Consider the following 18,250-nt stretch of genomic DNA (forward strand, 5'->3'; position numbering starts at 1 on the left):
TGTTAAATTATATTCAGTATTACTCAGCATGTTAACAAGAGGCAAGCCTTATAAAAATAAGATCCAAAGTCTTAGTAAACAAACTCACAGAGACTTAGGGGAATTCAAAAATGAATTTCTGATATTTCAAGACCTGGGAAATTATTAAGACTCGATGAGGGTGCACGGTGGCACGGTGGTTAGCACTGTTGCCGCACAGCAAGAAGGTCCTGAGTTCAATTCCAACATCAGGCCGGGGTCTTTCTGTGTGGAGTTTGCATGTTCTCCCTGTTTTTGCGTGGGTTCCCTCCGGGTACTCCGGCTTCCTCCCACGGTCCAAAGACATGCAGCTTGTGGGGATAGGTTAATTGGATAATCCAAATTGTCACTAGGTGTGAATGGTTGTCTGTCCTTGTGTGTTGGCTCTGCGACAGACTGGCGACCTGTCCAGGGTGTACCCTGCCTCTCGCCCTATGACAGCTGGGATAGGCTCCAGCGACCCTGAAAAGGATAAGCAAATGGATGGATGATGAGGGAGAAATTAAAATTTTGACCTTTGTGGAATCTGGTACGTCATCTGAATAGTTGACTTGTTGCCAACTTAAACAGAAGGCGGGGCTTCACTGCCTCAGGATTACTGAAGACCTGACACTACCTGACATAAGAGGAAACAGCAGGAGTACGCAGTTGATCTTTTACTATGCTTCTTTAACTCCTTCTTCATACTTCTCAGGATATAGATCTGTCCTCAGGATCTCTTTACTGTACCGGAGCTGAAGCATCAGCAGCGCCTTGATATCTGTGCGGCTCTAAGTCCAGGGTTGATTCTCAAAATCCGGTTTCCAAAGCAATTGTAAGTTAAACAGTGATATTTTCTGTGTTGTTTTTTCTTGCAGTCTATTTGTACCTTCAGCTTCTGCAGTGAAGGCTGCTGCGTTGGGTCTAAATTGGCTTTGTGTTTTGTGTGGACCACTAATTGAGATCCAGCTGACATTTATTGTTTTTCAACTACATTTTTGTACTTCTATCTTATTTTATCTTATGCTACTTTCTACTTCTAGTTCACTAAAACCTTTCTCTTTGTACTTCATATCATTGGCTTTCAACTTAAACCTAAATCTGTAAATATGTGAGTATGGATTTATGGTCTTAAGGCCACCAATGACCCCAGTCTAAAAGAGGACTCAGACCTCCCATGTTTGTGCAGTCTATGCCTATTTGTCCTAAATTCGGGTAACTGGTGTTTTAATTGTTTTTGAATTCACCTACAATGTTGTGCTGTATCTAATATTGCTGTTACTTGAATGTATCTGTTCCATTTCAGTCTGTTTCTTCTATGCTATTGTTTATGTTGTTACACATTTGTATTACATCTGCACTACAGTTCTCTGTTCACTGTTCTGAACAGAGAAACAATAACAGATGTCTGTTCTCTGTTCAAGTCCTTACAAATTCTCCTAATAACCAGTCCTGGAACGTGCAAGATTTTCCATCTGGCTCTAGTTAAAGTGGTTGAGAAAGGGAGACAGGAGATAACAATTTACTATTCCAACATATCTCTTAACAGCCCTTTCAGGAGACTATACATTCTAGGTGATGCCCTAAAATGCCCTATGAAATAGAAATTATGGACTCACCTTTTGTTCTGTTTATATCTCTGCACAGCGGACAGGAATAAAGCTGTGACTGTTTTTAATGTCTTTAGCTCAAAAAAAAAAGACCTTTTCTTACTTTTCCAAACATGCTGTGAGTAACTTAGTTGGTTCATTACATGTTTTTTTTTTTTTTTTTTTATATCTTCAGTAACAGTAAATTGTTTTCTAGTGCTTGGGTTTCCTAACAGGATAATGAACAAGATCAACAGTTGCAAGGAATGAATAAAATCAATCTGTCTCCTCTCACAGGGAGAAGATGATCTGCAGGATCCTGCTGCTCGTCATCCTCCCCTCATGTGTCTCTGGTTAGTTTACAGCTTCACTTTATGAACTCCAAATAAAGCTCAACAACAGATTTGTTCCAGTTCTCAGTGTGTCTGCTCCGATATATCTCCTCAACAGAATCATTGAATGTGACACAGACCTGCTATCATGCAGTGGAGAGTGGGACTGTCACCCTGGAGTGGACATTCAAAACTGCAACTAATACCCCCTCCAATTTTCTTTCCATCATCTGTGAAAAGGAAGATGATGATAAAGCCTCAGTCTTATATCATTTTCGTCAAGGTGTTGAGGTGTCAGAGTCTCAGAATAAAAGGTTTTCAGGACGAGTCCAGAGTGACAAAGACGCCTTCAGAGAAGGACGAATCAGACTTCAACTGTCCAGACTCAGGACTGATGACTCGGGTCTGTACCTGTGTGAGGTGAGCACAGGTTATCACTTTCACGTTGAGAGCTGTCAACTCAATGTCACTGGTAAGTCAACAAAAGGTGAATTCAATCCAGAACAGTCCAAAAATGCATATATAAAAAAACAAAAAAAACAACAACAACATTGCAAAGCAATTGCAAAGTAAATAAAACAGTGTGAATTCATCTCATTTGATTTTTAGAAACCAACTAATAATATGTATGTGTATCAGTAGATCCTGTCAGTCGTCTTGCATATATATTTAGGCAGTGAAGCAAATAATTACTTTTACAACTACCATTAATGATAAAATTATTCTCTTTGACAGACTAATCACCTACATTTTTCTGTCCTTTGCACCAGCAGCTGTTCATTCCCAACACAAGAGATCAATTTGGAGTACCCAATCAGACAGATGGGAAAGAGCCACCCTCTACCCTTTTCTGGGACTGGTACCTCTACTGGTTGTGCTCTTCTCTGCCTGCAGACGCCATAATCGACTCAGAAGGCATAAAGGTTTTATGTAGGTCTTTAATGATGTGCATACTTTTCTCTACACAACCAGCCAGACCGGTTTTCTCTACTCCTACTGTCTCTAAGTACTGAGAGAAACTAAAGTGCCTTGAGGTGACTTTTGCGACTTGGCGATACATAAATAAAACTGAACTGACCTAAACTGAAACCAGGACTAAGAGAACTCTCTTGGAGCCATTTCTAACAGCCTTAATTGTCAGAGCATTAGTCGAAAACTCAAGTGAGAAAACCTGAAGACCAACCACCCAAGAGTGTGAATGTTTCAAGTGTCAGGAAACGACTTTGTAATATGACATTCATGTTTTATGTTCATATTATTGTAAGTTTAAATGATGTAACTGCCATTTAATGATTTAAACTTCAGCATAACTTAACAATGAGCAGCCTCCTTCTTTAAAAACATTGTTGGGAGTGTGTGAGCTGAGAAACGCTGTCTGCAGGCTGCACAGTAACTGTAACTTGGCCGTGCGCGTGAATGTATGCAACATCTTTTCTGTTTTGTTTTGTTTTTGTCCTGTATGCCATGCAATGCTATTTATCAAAGTCAGTATTATATGCATTTTAAGATTCAGGAATTAATTAAAGACACTTCCAATCTTTCTGATTCCCATTAATTGAAGCATTTTGACAGCTATTTAGATGTTGTGTATCAAAGATCACTGTGACGAGAAAAACTTAATGAAGTGATTTGTGATGTTGTTGAGCTGAGTGACTGCACTGTTAAAAAAAAACATCTTTAAAAAACAGTAATATTCCGGCAGCTGGGGCGCCAAAATACTACCGTAAAATAACAGAAAGTAACTTCCTCATAAAAATACGGTTATTCCCAGTAATGACAATACAGTTTGTTGCGCTAATTTTACATGGGATTCTGCCTTTTCCAAGTGCTTTTAGACATTACATTTTAACGTGATCAAACAATGAAATTACCTATAAGCAAGGTCAATGAATGTGGCAATATGAATCATAATATGTAAATGTACAGAAATATACAGTTAACAGTTGGTTTAAATAATAATGGATTGCATGCCCTGGGACAGACTGACAGAGGAGAGGCTGCCATATCGCACCATTGGCCCCTCTGGACATCAACAGTAGGCGAAGAGTCTAGACCACAGACACAATACCAAGAGTGCCCGAGCCGGGGCTTGAACCTGCAACCTTCTGATTACAAGGTGAACTGCCAACTCTTGAGCCACAATGGCCCTAAATTTCAGTGATAATAATACTTATGTGATGTAACACAAGCTTATAGGAATCATGTTATATACTTTTCCATAGCACTACATTTGAATTCAAAAGTTCAATCTTTCAATCATGATACATTTGTGAATGTATTTTAACAATCTAAATATGCATATGTACAGACAGATACATTTAATAATCATGGAAATTATGTTTTATTACATTACAGTGATGTAATGTTAATTTACATTTGAAATGTGAAATCACAGTCTATTTACGTAACTTTAATGATATTCTAGAAGAACAGAACAAAACTGTAAAATGCACAGTAGAATACTTTTATATTAAGATTTTTTCCTACAGTGCAGCCATACCTTGTGGTTGTTAGTTCACATTCATTGGCCGATGCTTAGCGTCATGTTATTATGTGTCCCAACATCCAATGGCATGTCACATTGTTTTCATGGCCACACCCTCACCCCAGGTGAAGAGGCCTATTTCTGTTCAGGAATGTTGTGAACACTTTGAGATTTATATTAATTGCAATTCCCACCTCTACATTTATTTTTTTAAATATATAATTAGCACAGCGTGGCCGTGCAATGTTTTATATGTTTTTTTTAGTTTTTATTCCTATTAATTATATTTTCACTTGTTACCTCTGAATTATCGAATCAGACCTAGATGACATGAAACTTTCAGCAAAATTATAATTCAAATACTGCTTTAATTATTGATTATTCTCATTAATTTTTGATCATTTTATATTTAATGAACAGGCTTAGTGTCGGCTTTGCAACTGAAAGGCGTGGACACGATAGGTATTTGGGTTAGTGACCTGGTTGCCAAGGCTTTTGTAGGAATATGCCTTTAATCTCACAAATGTTTGTCATGACAGTTTGAATGACTCAGTTCTTTACTTATGTTTGAAATAAGATAAGATAAGATAAGATAAGACTTTATTGATCCCACAACGGGGAAATTTTTGCATCACCTCAGCTCAGGTACAGATATATGAAGAAAATACAAAAATACAATTAAGCTATCAATGAAAAAAAGTAAGATAATACACTATATACAATGGTAGCATACACAGTATGTGATTATGGATATAGTTGGAAATATGGAAGACATAAACTATATAGCTTGGAAGGTCATGGAAGGTCCATTATGCATGAAGTGGTGACCGTGGATGTTCACAGTGTCCAGTGACTTATGACATCGTGATTGAGGAGTTATAGAGTCTAACTGCTGTTGGGACGAATTATCTGCGAAAGCGCTCCTTCCTGCAGCGAGGGTGTTTCAGTCTCTGACTAAAGGAGCTGCTCAGCCCACTCACATACTCATGCAGTGGGTGATGTGGGTTGTTCATGATGGATGTCAGCTTTACTAACATCCTCCCCTCACCAACCACCTCCACAGACTCCAGGGGACATCCCAGCACGGAGCTAAACCTCCGCACCAGTTTGTCAATCCTGCTCCTGTCCCTGTCCGTGCACCCACTCTCCCAGCAGGCCACTGCATAGAAAAGGGCAGATGCTACCACAGTGTCATAGAATGTCCTTAACAGAGTCCTGCAGACTCCGAAGGACCTCAGTCTCCTCAGCAGGTGGAGTCGACTCTGGATGTCTGTATTTGTAGTCCAGTCCAGTTTATTGTTGAGGTGAACACCCAGGTACTCATAAGAGTCCACTATCTCAATGTCTTTCCCTTGGATGTTCACCGGTGTTGTAGGGGGTGACTTCCTCCTGAAGTCTATGATCATCTCCTTTGTCTTGCCGCGTTGATTTGGAGTACGTTGGTCTCACACCAGCCAACAAAGTCACTGATGACCCCCTGTATTCCTGATCATTCCCGTCTGATACGCATCCAATGATGGCTGTATCATCTGAGAACTTCTGTAGATGGCAATCGTCCAAATTATAACAGAAGTCTGAAGTGTAAAGGCTGAACAGGAAAGGTGAGAGAACCGTGCCCTGTGGTGCCCCCGTGCTGCAGATTACCACCTCGGACACACAGTCATGGAGCCTCACATACTGTGGTCTGTTGGTAAGGTAGTCGATGGTCCATGCAGTCAGCTGTTTGCCTACTCCGGCTCCCTCCAGCTTCCCTCTCAGTAGTGCGGGTTGGATGATGTTGAAAGCACTGGAGAAGTCAAAAAATATGATCCTCACAGTGCTCCCCGCCTGCTCTAGGGAGAGAGGGATCGGTGTACCAGGTAGATGACAGCGTCATCCACCCCAATTCCAGAACGGTAGGTGAACTGCAGGGGGTCCAACACTGAGCCCACCAGTGGCTGAAGGTGATGCAGGATGAGCCTTTCCATGGTCTTCATCAGATGAGAAGTCAAGGCAACAGGCCTGAAGTGGTTGGGCTCCCTGGGGTGTGCGATTTTTGGCACCGGAACCACACAGGAAGTCTTCCACAGTTCAGGAACCCTCTCCAGGCTCAGGCTCAGGTTGAAGATGTACAGGGCCACCTGACAGAGCTGGTCTGCACAGTCCCTGAGCACCAGTTAATGCCCAATTTAACGTGTGCTGTTCTCATTGTAAGATTGTGTGAAACTGAAACTCTCCTTTCCTTGGAATAAAAGGAGGAAATGTTGTCAGAGTTGGCTCGATCGCTGTGACACAGTAGTAAAACTGTCCTGTAACCCTTCACTCAGTCCACTACCAGCTTTTTAAGAGCTCATCCCATTTCTGATCCAAGTATTATTACCAGTGTTTTATTAAAATCAAGCACAACTGAATTGTTTCAGGTTTTTAGTCACATACACTATAGACCGCTGTGTAGAATATTCTCCATATGTGAATGGTGTGTGAGATCTTCATTTGAATGAAAATTGAATTTAAGTAACTTGTTTTCTATAACGGCTTAAGAGTCAGGTTACCAGGGTGCACCCAGAATCGAGAACTGAGAACTAACACTCGGCCAAGTCTCTATATTAGCAGTTTAATGTGTTTTTATTTTATTTTATTTATTTATTTAGTTTCATTTTTAAAAAAATGTAAAATTTTTGTTTCCACAGTTGTGTAAAATGCCCAAAACCTGTGGTTGTCAAACCTATGGTTTGGTTTACAAAAGCCAGTTGGTTCTTTCCAGTTAAATTCCTCTCTATGTGTCTTATTTAAACACACCACTGTGCTCCTATAGTTGAACCTATTGGTCCGTTAATATAATCTATTCAAGAATTCTCCTTATTGTGTTACAAACTGATTCTTTGGCAGCAGAAACAGTTAAGAAACTTCCTGAAAATGTAGTGGAAAACCACTGAACAGTGAGTTAACTGTGGCATATAACAAATTCAGATTAATCTGATGCAGGTTTATCTATCTCTGTCAGCCTTCAAAATGCAAACCAAAACTGTTGAGCATGTCTGTTGAATCCAAAAAAGCAGCAGCTCCTTCCATGCTCACTTCATGTCCTTCTAAGTTGTCTTTTTGACAGTCAAGCGACATAACAGCTGTTTCTACGCCCAGTGTCTCAAGACTGCATACCTTTAACAATGTATAGGATAAAACAGCTATCCATAAATGCTAAACATACATGAAACTATAAAAGTTGAGAATGATTCTTTTGTGTTCTGACTTTGCTTCTGCTGCTTTTATTTATGCTTGGGATACACTGATAAACATTAAAGGTTCAATGGAGAGCTACTGTGACAGCTGGGACAGCTACAGAAAAACTTTCCCTCCTCCTTTTGTGTGTTCCTCAACTAAGTGCGTGCTACTTTGCACAACCCACCGGGACTCCCGCCCCCACGAGACTGAAAAGGGGAACGAGAGCTGTAGTCCAGGTGAAACTGAGAAGGTACCGGAGGTTAGCTTCCTGGCTGTGAGGAGACTCCCGGTGCCAGTTCCTCTCCTGACATTTGGTGTTGATGTGACCCAGGCCTCATGGCTCAAAAGCAGTATCCTCACCCTGTGTTCATCATCTGTTTTATTGTACCTGCATTATAATCAATCTGGTCCTATTTGGCCTTTTAACCCTTTAAGACCTACCATAGAACCAAGTCCGCCAGAGCTTATATTATATTTTTACATGCTGTGGAGCCATTTTTGGGAGCATTTCAAGTTGCTATACATCAATACAACCATTCCAGCCTAAATTTTAATAATATGTATGCATTAAGTGCATAGTAATTACATAAATTGCAAAAAAGTGCAATAAACTACAAAAAAATTGAAAATCGTTTTTGTTTTTTTAACATATATTTCTAGTTAGAGAAATTTAAGAGGCTTATCACTCAAAACTGTAAATACAAAAAAGTTGCACAAAATAGTTTCCCACCACAGGAAATTTATTTTGAGTGTCTTCATAGTTTTATTTTTGAAATACACCAATTTTTATACACTGCAGGAAAAACGAAAATAAATATTATACTGCAAATTTGCAAAAAAGCAGCATATGCATCAAAATAAACTATTTCCAGCAGTGCAATATGAGTCCTAAGCATCCCAGAAGCGACACAGAAAGTCATAAAGTCAAACATAACTTTTACAAGCACCAGTATAGGCCCTCAGGCCCTGATGGTAAAAAACTACATTTCCGCAAAAATGACGTCACTTCTGGTTTCGGGCAGTTCATGGTGGACATGCAATAGTTTGTGCTGACGTCTATTCCAACGTAGGAAGTGTTATGAACAGCTGATCAGATCAGCAAAGTGTGTTTCTGGAATATTATATTTTTGTTGCTGCAAGTATATATGTATCTGTATTTATATATGTGCGTGTATATATAATATTCTGCTCACGTTGTGCTCCCTTACCTGTTGTAACTTCTTTCGGTGCTGTGCTTTTGGAAACTGAATTTCCCAGAGGAACCCACCTGAGGGATTAATAAAGTTTTATCTTATCTTATCTTATCTTATCTTATCTTATCTTATCTTATCTTATCTTATCTTATCTTATCTTAAGCAGGCTCTTTTCACAATATGCCACCACTCTGGTCTTAACGTAAACATTTAGGATAAGTATGTATAAAAAAGCAAATGGGCTTCGTATTTTATCAGTTTTGCATGCATTTTGGATTTGTTCAGTTCACACACAGGAGGCCCTGTAGGGCTGGGGTGCATTGTGTGACGGACTAACAATACTAGCAATTGGGACAAGTAATGTCACCTCTCTGGTGGAGAAGTTATTGCATTTTGAGGTTGCAAGGTACCGGCTAGATATAGTCAGGCTCACCGCAATCCATAATTTGGGCTCTGGAACCAGTATCCTGGAGAGGGGCTGGACTCTATCTCAGTCTGGAGTTGCAAGACTGAGACAGAGTCCAGGTACTGGAGTGAGAGGCGGTGGGCTGGGGCGGGTATCCTAGTATCCCCTTGGCTTGCTGTCTGTACGTTGGGGTTTCTCCTAGTGGATGAGAGGTTTTGTTTCCTTGGCTTCAGGTTGGGGAATGGGTCTGTGGTTATGCGCCAAGTAGAGGTTTAAAGTACTCAGTCTTGTTGGAGTTCCCGTTGGGGTGCTGGAGGGTGCTCCGCCTAGGGACTGTGTTGTCCTACTGGCCGACTTCAATGCTCATGTGGGCAACAGCAGTGAGACCTGGAGGGATGTGATTGGGAGGAACGGCCTCGCGGATCTGAACCAAGTTGTGTGTTGTTGTTGGACTTCTGTGCAAACCACAGTTTGGCCATGACGAGCACCATGTTTGAACATAAGTTTGGCCATAACTGCACATGGGAGTGTGTGGGAGGAGCTTGGAGAGGCCATGAAAAAGACTTTTGGACTGCCTCAAAGAGAGGTAGTGATGCTGCACTGGTCCCTCGAGCTAAGTGTTAAAAAGAAGCTCTCAATTTACCAGTCAATCTACGCCCCTACCCTCACGTATGGTCACGAGCTGTGGACAGTGACCAAAAGAACGAGATCGTGAAGGGTGGCTGGCCTCTCCCTTAGAGATAGCGTAAGAAGTTCGGCCATCTGGGAGGGGCTCAGAGTAGAGCCGCTGCTCTTCCGAATAGAAAGGAACCAGTTGAGATGGTTTGGGCATCTGACAAGGATGCCTCCCGGGGTGGATGAGGTATTCTGGGTATGTCCCACCGGGAGGAGACCTGTTTGTGTTATTCACTCTGTCATTCATATTCTGTTGTGTGTCCCCACAAACCACTTTTCACAAACAGAACTCTTGCATCCTTTTTATTTCCTTGGTGGAAGCTAAGTACTCTAACTGCTCTTCACAGCGATTTTTATTGTCCTGAATGTACTCAGTTTTACAAGCTTCTATTACTAGTCTTTTTAAAGTTGTCTGTAAAAGTTAACAATAAATACCATTTTAGTTGTCATCATTGTGCTTGTGACTTACCATGTGAGGCAGCTTGCTAAGTTTACCGCCATTCTGGCCGACAATTCCAAGACCATTTGGTGATGGATCTTTTGTATTAAAAAAAAAGTATGACGATTTTTTTGGTCTAAATGTAAAGTTAACAAAACTGACAACTTAAGACAAATCTTTTTTACCTTCTGTGTTGTAATCTTTAAAATTTTCATAAATTTGAAATTTCACTACAACGTCAGGAGTTTGTTATGAGGTGTTGCAAAGTTCAGTACAGTTCAGTTGTATTTATACAGCGCCAAATCACAACAACAGTTGCTTCAATGTGCTGTATAGTATAATAAAATAATACAAAGTGAGCTCACACTCAACTAAACCCCCTTTGAGCATGTACTTTGTCACAATGGAAACGTAAAACTCCCTTTAAAGTAGTGATGTGACGTTCTGTATCGAGGCTTCGAAGCTTGTGTCGAGTAATGGAGGGGGCGTTTCCGCGATGTGCGTATCGAGGCTTGCTTCATTTATGGGAGGAGCTGAAAATGATGACGTCCGAAGCCTCGCTGCCCGGCTGTACCACGTGACTGGTTCATGAAGTGGTTCGAACTTTGCCGTGAGATATGACAGCGATATAAACCCCTCAGACTTCATTCAAAATGTGGGTGTTTGATGGAGAGTTGCGGTTAGTGAGAGTTTGGAGACAGTTTGGAGGTTTATGAGAGTGAGGAGAGAAAGTCAGGAGAGAATGGAGCCAGCTAAGAAGAGGAGGATGTCCTCCCCTGTGTGGGAACATTTTGATCCTATTCCTCCCAACAAGGTATGTAAATTTCTACAGAAGATGTATTTTCATAATACTGATGGTGCAATACAATTTATGTTAAGCAGCTTTACTTTTGTACAAGGTGAAGTGGTTGCTATGTGCCAGGGAGCTGGGATATAGCAACAACACCTCATCCATGCTTAGGCACTACAGAGCTTTGCATGAGAATAAGGGAACACCGATTGTGGAGCAAGACCAGGTGAGCCATCAAATGCCATCATAATATAGCATGCAGTAATGTTACTAAATTATATAACAATATTATACAGCTGTAATAAGTTACGTGTGTGATATTTATATTTGTGCTTTGTCTTTATTGTCTTTCCTCAGGAGAACAATCTCAAATAGATGAAGACCTGGTCAGCATGGTGATTGAGGACTCCCAGCCATTTAGCATTGTGGAGGACAAAGGATTCAAAAGATTTGTTAAATCCCCACTAAAGGTTATAAAAGCAGTGAAAATTTAGTTTTTACTGAATAGAATATGGGCAGGACTGACGCCTCAGTGTGTAGCTGTCCATACCTCAACGTTACAAGAGCACAACCACTGTCCATACCCCAACCACACCTCACCTCACAGTAAATGATTATTTCCATTTTAAGCATTTCCAAATGATCATTTTCCATACTGCAAGTATAAATATACACAGTATACTGCCATCAATACAATATAGATGTTTTACACACTCCTTTTGTTGTTGACATTTACAGGCTGTGTGCAAAAGGCCACACACTTCAAATTCATGCCAACTAATATTTTTACGTCCAGTAGGTGTCCTACTAGAGCAAATGAAGCTTCAAGAAGCTTTGTGCTGGGGTGAACCAATTGGATGAAAAGCTTCAGTGCTTCATGAAGCTTCATCTGCCCATCACTACTTTAAAGTGGGAGAAACCTTCTGCAGAACCAGGCTCAGGGAGGGGCAGTCATCTGCCACAACTGGCTGACAACAACTATAACCAGTTAGAACCAGTTCAAAACCAGTTAAAGTGGTTCTCCAGAGGCCTGGTAATGAACTAATCATGTGATTCAGGTGTGTTGACCCAGGGTGAGATCTAAAACCTGCAGGACACCGGCCCTCAAAACCTGGAGTTCAACACCCCTGATTTATGTAAACAACTGCAGCTGTTCCCATCATGCCGCAGTGTTTTTCGACAGAAAGTGTCACCACCATTGTTTGTGTTGTTGATCAAAAAGATCGATCATTTTATTTTATGAAAGCAGAGACAGAAGCTGATAGCAGAAAAACTCAGCAGAATCAAGTGTTAGATTTTCAGTGCTGAGAGAGAAAAAGTCATTTCAACGCCAACTAAATATTCTTTAAGTAGAATAATGTTACGATTAAGAGTTGGCGTAAACAACTTTGTTGCTTTATATGTACACATTCAGTGTTTTATATATTTTAAATAATTATCAAACTCCTGTCCTTCTTGTAATACACCTTGTTAAGTAATAGTACCAAACATGTTAGATTACACTTGGTATTATAGACCTCTTTAAGATCTTCTGACCCTTTGATAAAATGATTTGGACACACACATATACAGAAGAATCATAACTTCTTTCATATAAATAAGGACTTGTTTACAATATATACACATAAACATTAACTTTAGAAAAAGTAAATTCTACCTATGGTGATCCATAGTCAAATTATTAGGAGTTCACTGTAACACTTAGAATTCTTTTAACAACTTGAGTTCAGGCACATTTTAACCAGTAATAATTTATAACAGCTGATGGGAGAACAACAAGTGATTTCAATCACTCTGGATGCTAATGGACAAAAATTAAAGATTCCTCATACCATATCTAACAAAAACAAATGTTAGAACCAAAAGAGGAAGGAAATATTATTAATGATATACGTGACAAGAGCTTTGAATGTTTCCATCAGTGTTTTTGATGATGGCTGCAGACTGCAGACAGTGTTTCTCAGCTCTCACTGAGGTTGATGCTCCCACAAATCTTCCACTGCAGACCCAGCTGTTAACATGACAATCTTTGGAGTTCAGGGAAGTCATGTCCACACTCAGAAGATGATGGACGTGGCTTCTAATGAAGCAGCAAGGTGAGTGGCATCTGAATTATTCAAGTTGACTACTGCTTCACTGCATTCGCTGCCTAGGCGGTGACTGTTTAGATTTAGGTTATGTTTTCGTTTTATGATTTTATAACAGAGTTTGATCAATAAAGCTGCTGCTGGCAGTATAAGTAAAGGATACAGGTTGAGCCATCCTCGACTCTCTGGTTGTGTGTTCACTGTTGGACTTGGACGTTTGGGGTCATCCGAAGCTAACAAAAAGGACACAAGATGCATTTCTTTAATGTGAATAGTTAGTCTACATATCAACCAAAGTAAATTATCCCAAGGTTCAGGTCAAATTTGATACTCATTCCACTAAAAAACTTACCACTGATGCTGAGTCTACATCTGGCTGAGCCAAAGCCATAATCTGTGTTCAGTTCACACAGGTACAGACCCGAGTCATCAGTCCTGAGTCTAAACAGTTGAAGTCTGATTCGTCCTTCTCTGAGGGCGTCTTTGTCACTCTCAACTCGTCCTGAAAACTTTTCATCCTGAGACTCTGACACCTCAACACCTTCTTGAACACGATACAGGACTGAATCTGTACGCTCAGTTATCAGTTCACAGAGGACGTTGAGAGTTTTGGTGGATCTGTCAGGTTTGGTGGTGAACGTCCACTCCAGTGTGATGTTGTGGTTCTCCTCTGCCTGATAGCAGGTCTGTGTCACATTGACTACAAATGATCCTGTTGAGGAGACAGAGAGGGAAAGAGAGGAGCAGACACACTGAGAACTGGAACAAATCTGTTGTTGAGCATTATTTGGAGTTCATAAAGTGAAGCTGTAAACTAACCAGAGACACATGAGGTGAGGATGATGAGTAGCAGGATCCTGCAGATCATCTTCTCCCTGTGAGAGGAGACAGAGCAAGAAAGAAAATCTACAGTCTGACTCAAGACATCACTCATGACAATATCTGATCTGGTTTATGATCCTGATTGGAAAAAACATGATAGTATCCTCTAAAAAAAGAAAGCTCACTTAAGTTTATCATGTTTCTATTTATTTAATTTTTTTAGAATTCCCGTACATCATGCTTTTAAACTACAATCAAGAAACATACTGAGCCTACCAAATACTACACCAGCAAGAGCTGCTATGCAATGGAAACATATGCCATGTAGAACAGTTTGAGTGGAATTTGTAGGAGATAAGAAATTTCACCAACTGAATTGTTGCAACGATGGGATCTTATTACAGAAGCTCTTTAGAACAAACCATTGTTTCACAAATGCTTTTAAAGGCAGACTCTATGGCTAGATGCTTGATTTCATATACGTGTGACTTAAGGGTTGAAAAACTTTTGAGTGGCGTCTTTCAGTGTTAAAGAGATATGATGATTACTTCCAAAACCTGCCCTATATAGACTCATCCGGTCGAAAGTCAGTGTCCTCATTAGCCAGGGTTATATGACTGATCCAGAAGCACTACACTTATGTTAACCAAATAACTGATTTGGATTTTAGTTGGAGTAACAAATCAGCAGTGGTGGTGTTCAACTTTTTTATTGCTAAACCAGACTTAATTTCATATATAGTTATAGAAGCCTAAGATAGGTGTTTAGCTGAGGAAGTACAGTTGCCTGGACCCCCACTAATGCTGCTGACTAACACCCCCACCTTCATTCATCCAGTCACATGTGAAATTTTCAGGGTGACAGATTGAAAAACATATGAGTCACAAAGTCACTCTGTTTTGGATAAGCTACCGTGAATGGAGTTTAATATTTTGTCAACACAACAGCATCAAATTTTATTTGAAAAAAAAAAGAAAAAGAAAAACCATTAGGATGTGACCTTGATGTGTGTTTCTTTTCTTTTCTGTTTTATTTTAATAAATCGCCATTAGTCACTCTTTATTTTCACTTTGAAACAATCATTCACACTATTGACAGCTACACATTTAATAACAATGAAAAGTTTACTTAAAACAATGAGCATTAATTTTTTAGAATGAAAATTTTATAATATTCTCTTTTGCTGAACACCTGACTGCAGTGCATAAAGTAAGTTGTTAAGGGCTTTAATCCTGAGCATACTTTGGAAATATAATACACAGGCAGTAAATACATCGTCCTTCCCGGAAGTATATCTGTTCTTTTTTTTAACACCAATGGAAGACGACTCAAATCCTTCATTCTTTCTGGATGAGTTTCTGCAGATAAGTTGTATTGTTGAACATAATAGATTTTCTGGATATGTAATATTTAGACCGAAAAATGAAGAAAAAAAAACATTTTCTGTCGCTTAGAAATGAATAGTTTTCCAGCTGTATTTTAATTAAAGGTGAAGGATTATTGGCAGTTAATATTACAAAATGTCGCTCTTTCCTATGTAGGTGGTTTGGTGTGAAAATGACTCAGAGGATAAGAACTTTGCATGAGGTGGGGGAGTCACATCAAAAATGATCAGCAGATTTTGTCCATCACATTTCTCTCTCAGTGGCAATTTTGCTAAAAGGAAACCCATTAATGAGCACACCTGTGATCTTTCTAGGTTTTCAATGCATATTAACCAGAAGAGGTCACCACAAGAACAAAGACAAAAAGACCCCCCCCCCCCCCCCCCACACACGCACACACACACACACACACACACTACCTTCAAACCTATAACATCACCACCAAACATACACACAAATGAACAAATGTAAGAGTAAAAACCTTCAGCTCACCATGTATTGGATATTTTCAAGAATAGCATTAAGTGTGGACGTGTCCAAAGTGATAGATGAGGTACTTTCAGTGTTTACAGCAGCATAGGACAAGTGGTGACAGGTCTTCAAACACAACTAAAACTTGTTGTTGGTTAGTGGATGAGGGCGTATATAGGGGCATATGCCTTTTATTATCACTGGAGCTTTCATGAAACACTCCACAAGGCTCAGTGACTATTTAAGGCTAAATGCACTGACAGCTGGGAGCTGCTTTGTTTTGCCAAAATAAAACAGTTTGTTTTGGGAATTAAACACAAGTCAGCCTCCATTAATGAAAATACTTGCTCTCCCTGTGCTTAGTTTTAGCTAAAAACATGCTGGTGGTTGCTAATCAAGCTCTTAACACGACATGAGCCTCCACCCTCCATAGCAGGATATATTTACCCGCAGCAAAATGCACTTAAAGAGCAAACTAAAAAAGGCTCCTTCAAGGTTGATGCAAAGGCTACTGTAAAGTTTTAAAAGAGCTATGTCGCTCTGTGGTTGTGTGCAAGCATGTGTAATCTGATGATTACATCAGATTTATCTTCATCTTAAATATTACTTAACTAATATGATAAAGGTCTAAGGTGGAGGCAGAATACTTTTTTACCCAATGTACTGTGTAAAAGCCACACAGAAAAAAGTCTCAGTGGACAGCTGCTTATATAAACATATAAAGCAGATATGTGAAAAAGAACTGAAGGAGAACTGAGAAGGAGAAACAGTAAATCTACCCAGCTGTCATGTTGTTGAGTTAACTTTTTTTTTCTCGTTCATTCCTGTCAGGCCAGTTTTCCAATCTGACCACGATCTCTCTCAACATAATTATGTTTATAGATCCTCACATCATCATCTGGGTACATATGTATACATAAATAAGTAAATCTGTTTTTTTTTGCAAGGGTACTGACAATCCAAGTGTTTTTCAGATATGTTCAGTTTGACCCTTGCATTTAAAATCAATGTCATAATGTTTTAATACAAAGCAAATTAGCTATACATCATGTTTATCATCAACATTATTTCTTTTGATTTTTCCCTCACTGTTGTTTATTTTATTCTTTACACACATCATGGCCAAGAATGAAATCTAATGAAATGAATGAAAATTCAACCACTTTTTTTTATCATTCCTAAAATAACATTCATTTTGTACTTAAACTATTCCTGTTTTTTTTAATCATCTTTAACTTTCCAAAGATGAAATGTTAAGATTGCCTTGCTGAAACTTAGCTAATAGCTACAATTAAAACTTTAATTAAAATAATATTCTAACAAAATAAATTATGTAATTCTGTAAATATTTCATGAAACAATTTCTCTTCAATGAAATTGTTTGAAACTTACCAAATGTTCATCACCACCGTGCTTCAGTCTGCAGCTCACTTTCTTCTGTGCGATACTGCGCAACCTCTGTGGATTTTTATGTTTTGCCTGCAGGTGCCGACACGCCTTCGTGGTTTATACTGCGTTGGTTGAACAGAAAATGTGTTAGTTTTGAGTCCAACTCCTCATGACTTACTTTTAACACTTAGCAATGTGTTATTTAAAGTTTTAAACCTAAACATGGTTTGCTGAATTCTATACCCATACACACTAAAAAATGCTGGGTTAATTTCATAGCTCGACTTCTGGGTAAAAGCCTTAGGTTAACAAGTTGGGTTAGTTTGACCAAAAATGGGTTCAAAAATTGTGATTTAGGAGTTGGGTTGACAATGTGCTGGGTTCTTTAATGGCCTCCCTGGCTTGAATAATTAGGTTGGGTAGCTTTGATGAGATATTGGGTCAAAATATTACCCAATTGCTTGGGTTGAAGATAAGCCTCAGAAAAAGCCACATCATTCTTCACAAACTGGCATTTTCAACTAGACTGTGACCAGATCAGACTTCACTGGACCACTACTATGAAATAAAAAACAGTAAGTAAAAAGTGAATTCTAACAGTCTGAAAATCATAGTTTTTTTTTTTAATAATTACAATTTACTGATTTATTCTAGATCTTTACCTACTCATTGGAGGCATTTGTACAGATAACACCAGCTAGCTTGTGATGGAGAAAGCTATAGTTATTTCTACTTAAAAATGCTTGATATCATCTTTTAAATATATTATTTGAAATGAGGTTGAAGTTGCTCTGTTTTACAAACAATTTAGAGATCACTGTATCTAGAACAAAGAAAGCATTAGACTCGGTGTTGCATTTGTTGAAAAAAGGTCAAAAGAAAAGAAAAAGGAACCCATTCTATCTAAACTATTTCATTTAATTATTTAATTTACCCTAAACTATCTATGGTAATAACAGCATATTTTCATTTTAAACTTTAAAGGCAAA

General features: G+C 39.2%; 2 protein-coding genes across 4 annotated transcripts; one reads left to right on the forward strand and one right to left on the reverse strand.

Annotated features, from left to right (window-relative positions):
• The first annotated feature begins 636 nt into the window (after window positions 1–636).
• On the forward strand, window positions 637–3,456 carry LOC146713990 (uncharacterized). 2 transcript variants are annotated; one of them, XM_085450576.1, is made up of 4 exons: window positions 637–832; window positions 1,884–1,939; window positions 2,037–2,390; window positions 2,689–3,456. In XM_085450576.1, the coding sequence occupies exons 2-4, from the start codon at window positions 1,891–1,893 to the stop codon at window positions 2,850–2,852; spliced, it is 567 nt and encodes a 188-aa protein (XP_085306702.1). In that variant the 5' UTR covers window positions 637–832; window positions 1,884–1,890; the 3' UTR covers window positions 2,853–3,456. The 2 variants fall into 2 exon arrangements, 1 of the variants encoding a protein (XP_085306702.1); XR_014918750.1 differs by lacking the exons at window positions 637–832; window positions 1,884–1,939 and having other exon boundaries at window positions 2,326–2,390; window positions 2,692–2,755.
• A 9,218-nt stretch (window positions 3,457–12,674) lies between these two features.
• On the reverse strand, window positions 12,675–17,321 carry LOC146713991 (uncharacterized). 2 transcript variants are annotated; one of them, XM_085450545.1, is made up of 4 exons: window positions 17,265–17,321; window positions 14,014–14,069; window positions 13,547–13,906; window positions 12,675–13,427 (listed from the first exon to the last, which is right to left on the reverse strand). In XM_085450545.1, exons 1-4 carry the CDS (start codon window positions 17,273–17,275, stop codon window positions 13,165–13,167), a joined length of 690 nt encoding a protein of 229 aa, XP_085306671.1. In that variant the 5' UTR covers window positions 17,276–17,321; the 3' UTR covers window positions 12,675–13,164. The 2 variants fall into 2 exon arrangements, with proteins under 2 accessions (XP_085306671.1, XP_085306669.1); XM_085450543.1 differs by lacking the exon at window positions 17,265–17,321 and adding an exon at window positions 15,894–16,131.
• Between the last annotated feature and the right edge of the window lie 929 nt (window positions 17,322–18,250).

The sequence above is a fragment of the Copadichromis virginalis genome, linkage group LG3 (assembly GCF_057382275.1).
Source record: "Copadichromis virginalis isolate Kocher_CV1m ecotype Utaka linkage group LG3, C_Virginalis_male_GT1.1, whole genome shotgun sequence".
NCBI classification, from domain to species: domain Eukaryota; kingdom Metazoa; phylum Chordata; class Actinopteri; order Cichliformes; family Cichlidae; genus Copadichromis; species Copadichromis virginalis.

Coding starts and splice junctions, on each gene's coding strand:
- LOC146713990 (XM_085450576.1), top strand. CDS start 1,891: ATGATCTGCAGGATCCTGCTGCTCGTCATCCTCCCCTCATGTGTCTCT. Junction 1,940..2,036: donor CCTCCCCTCATGTGTCTCTG/GTTAGTTTACAG, acceptor TCTCCTCAACAG/AATCATTGAATGTGACACAG. Junction 2,391..2,688: donor CTGTCAACTCAATGTCACTG/GTAAGTCAACAA, acceptor CCTTTGCACCAG/CAGCTGTTCATTCCCAACAC.
- LOC146713991 (XM_085450543.1), bottom strand. CDS start 15,922: ATGCTATTCTTGAAAATATCCAATACATG. Junction 13,907..14,013: donor CCTCACCTCATGTGTCTCTG/GTTAGTTTACAG, acceptor TCTCCTCAACAG/GATCATTTGTAGTCAATGTG. Junction 13,428..13,546: donor ATGTAGACTCAGCATCAGTG/GTAAGTTTTTTA, acceptor CCTTTTTGTTAG/CTTCGGATGACCCCAAACGT.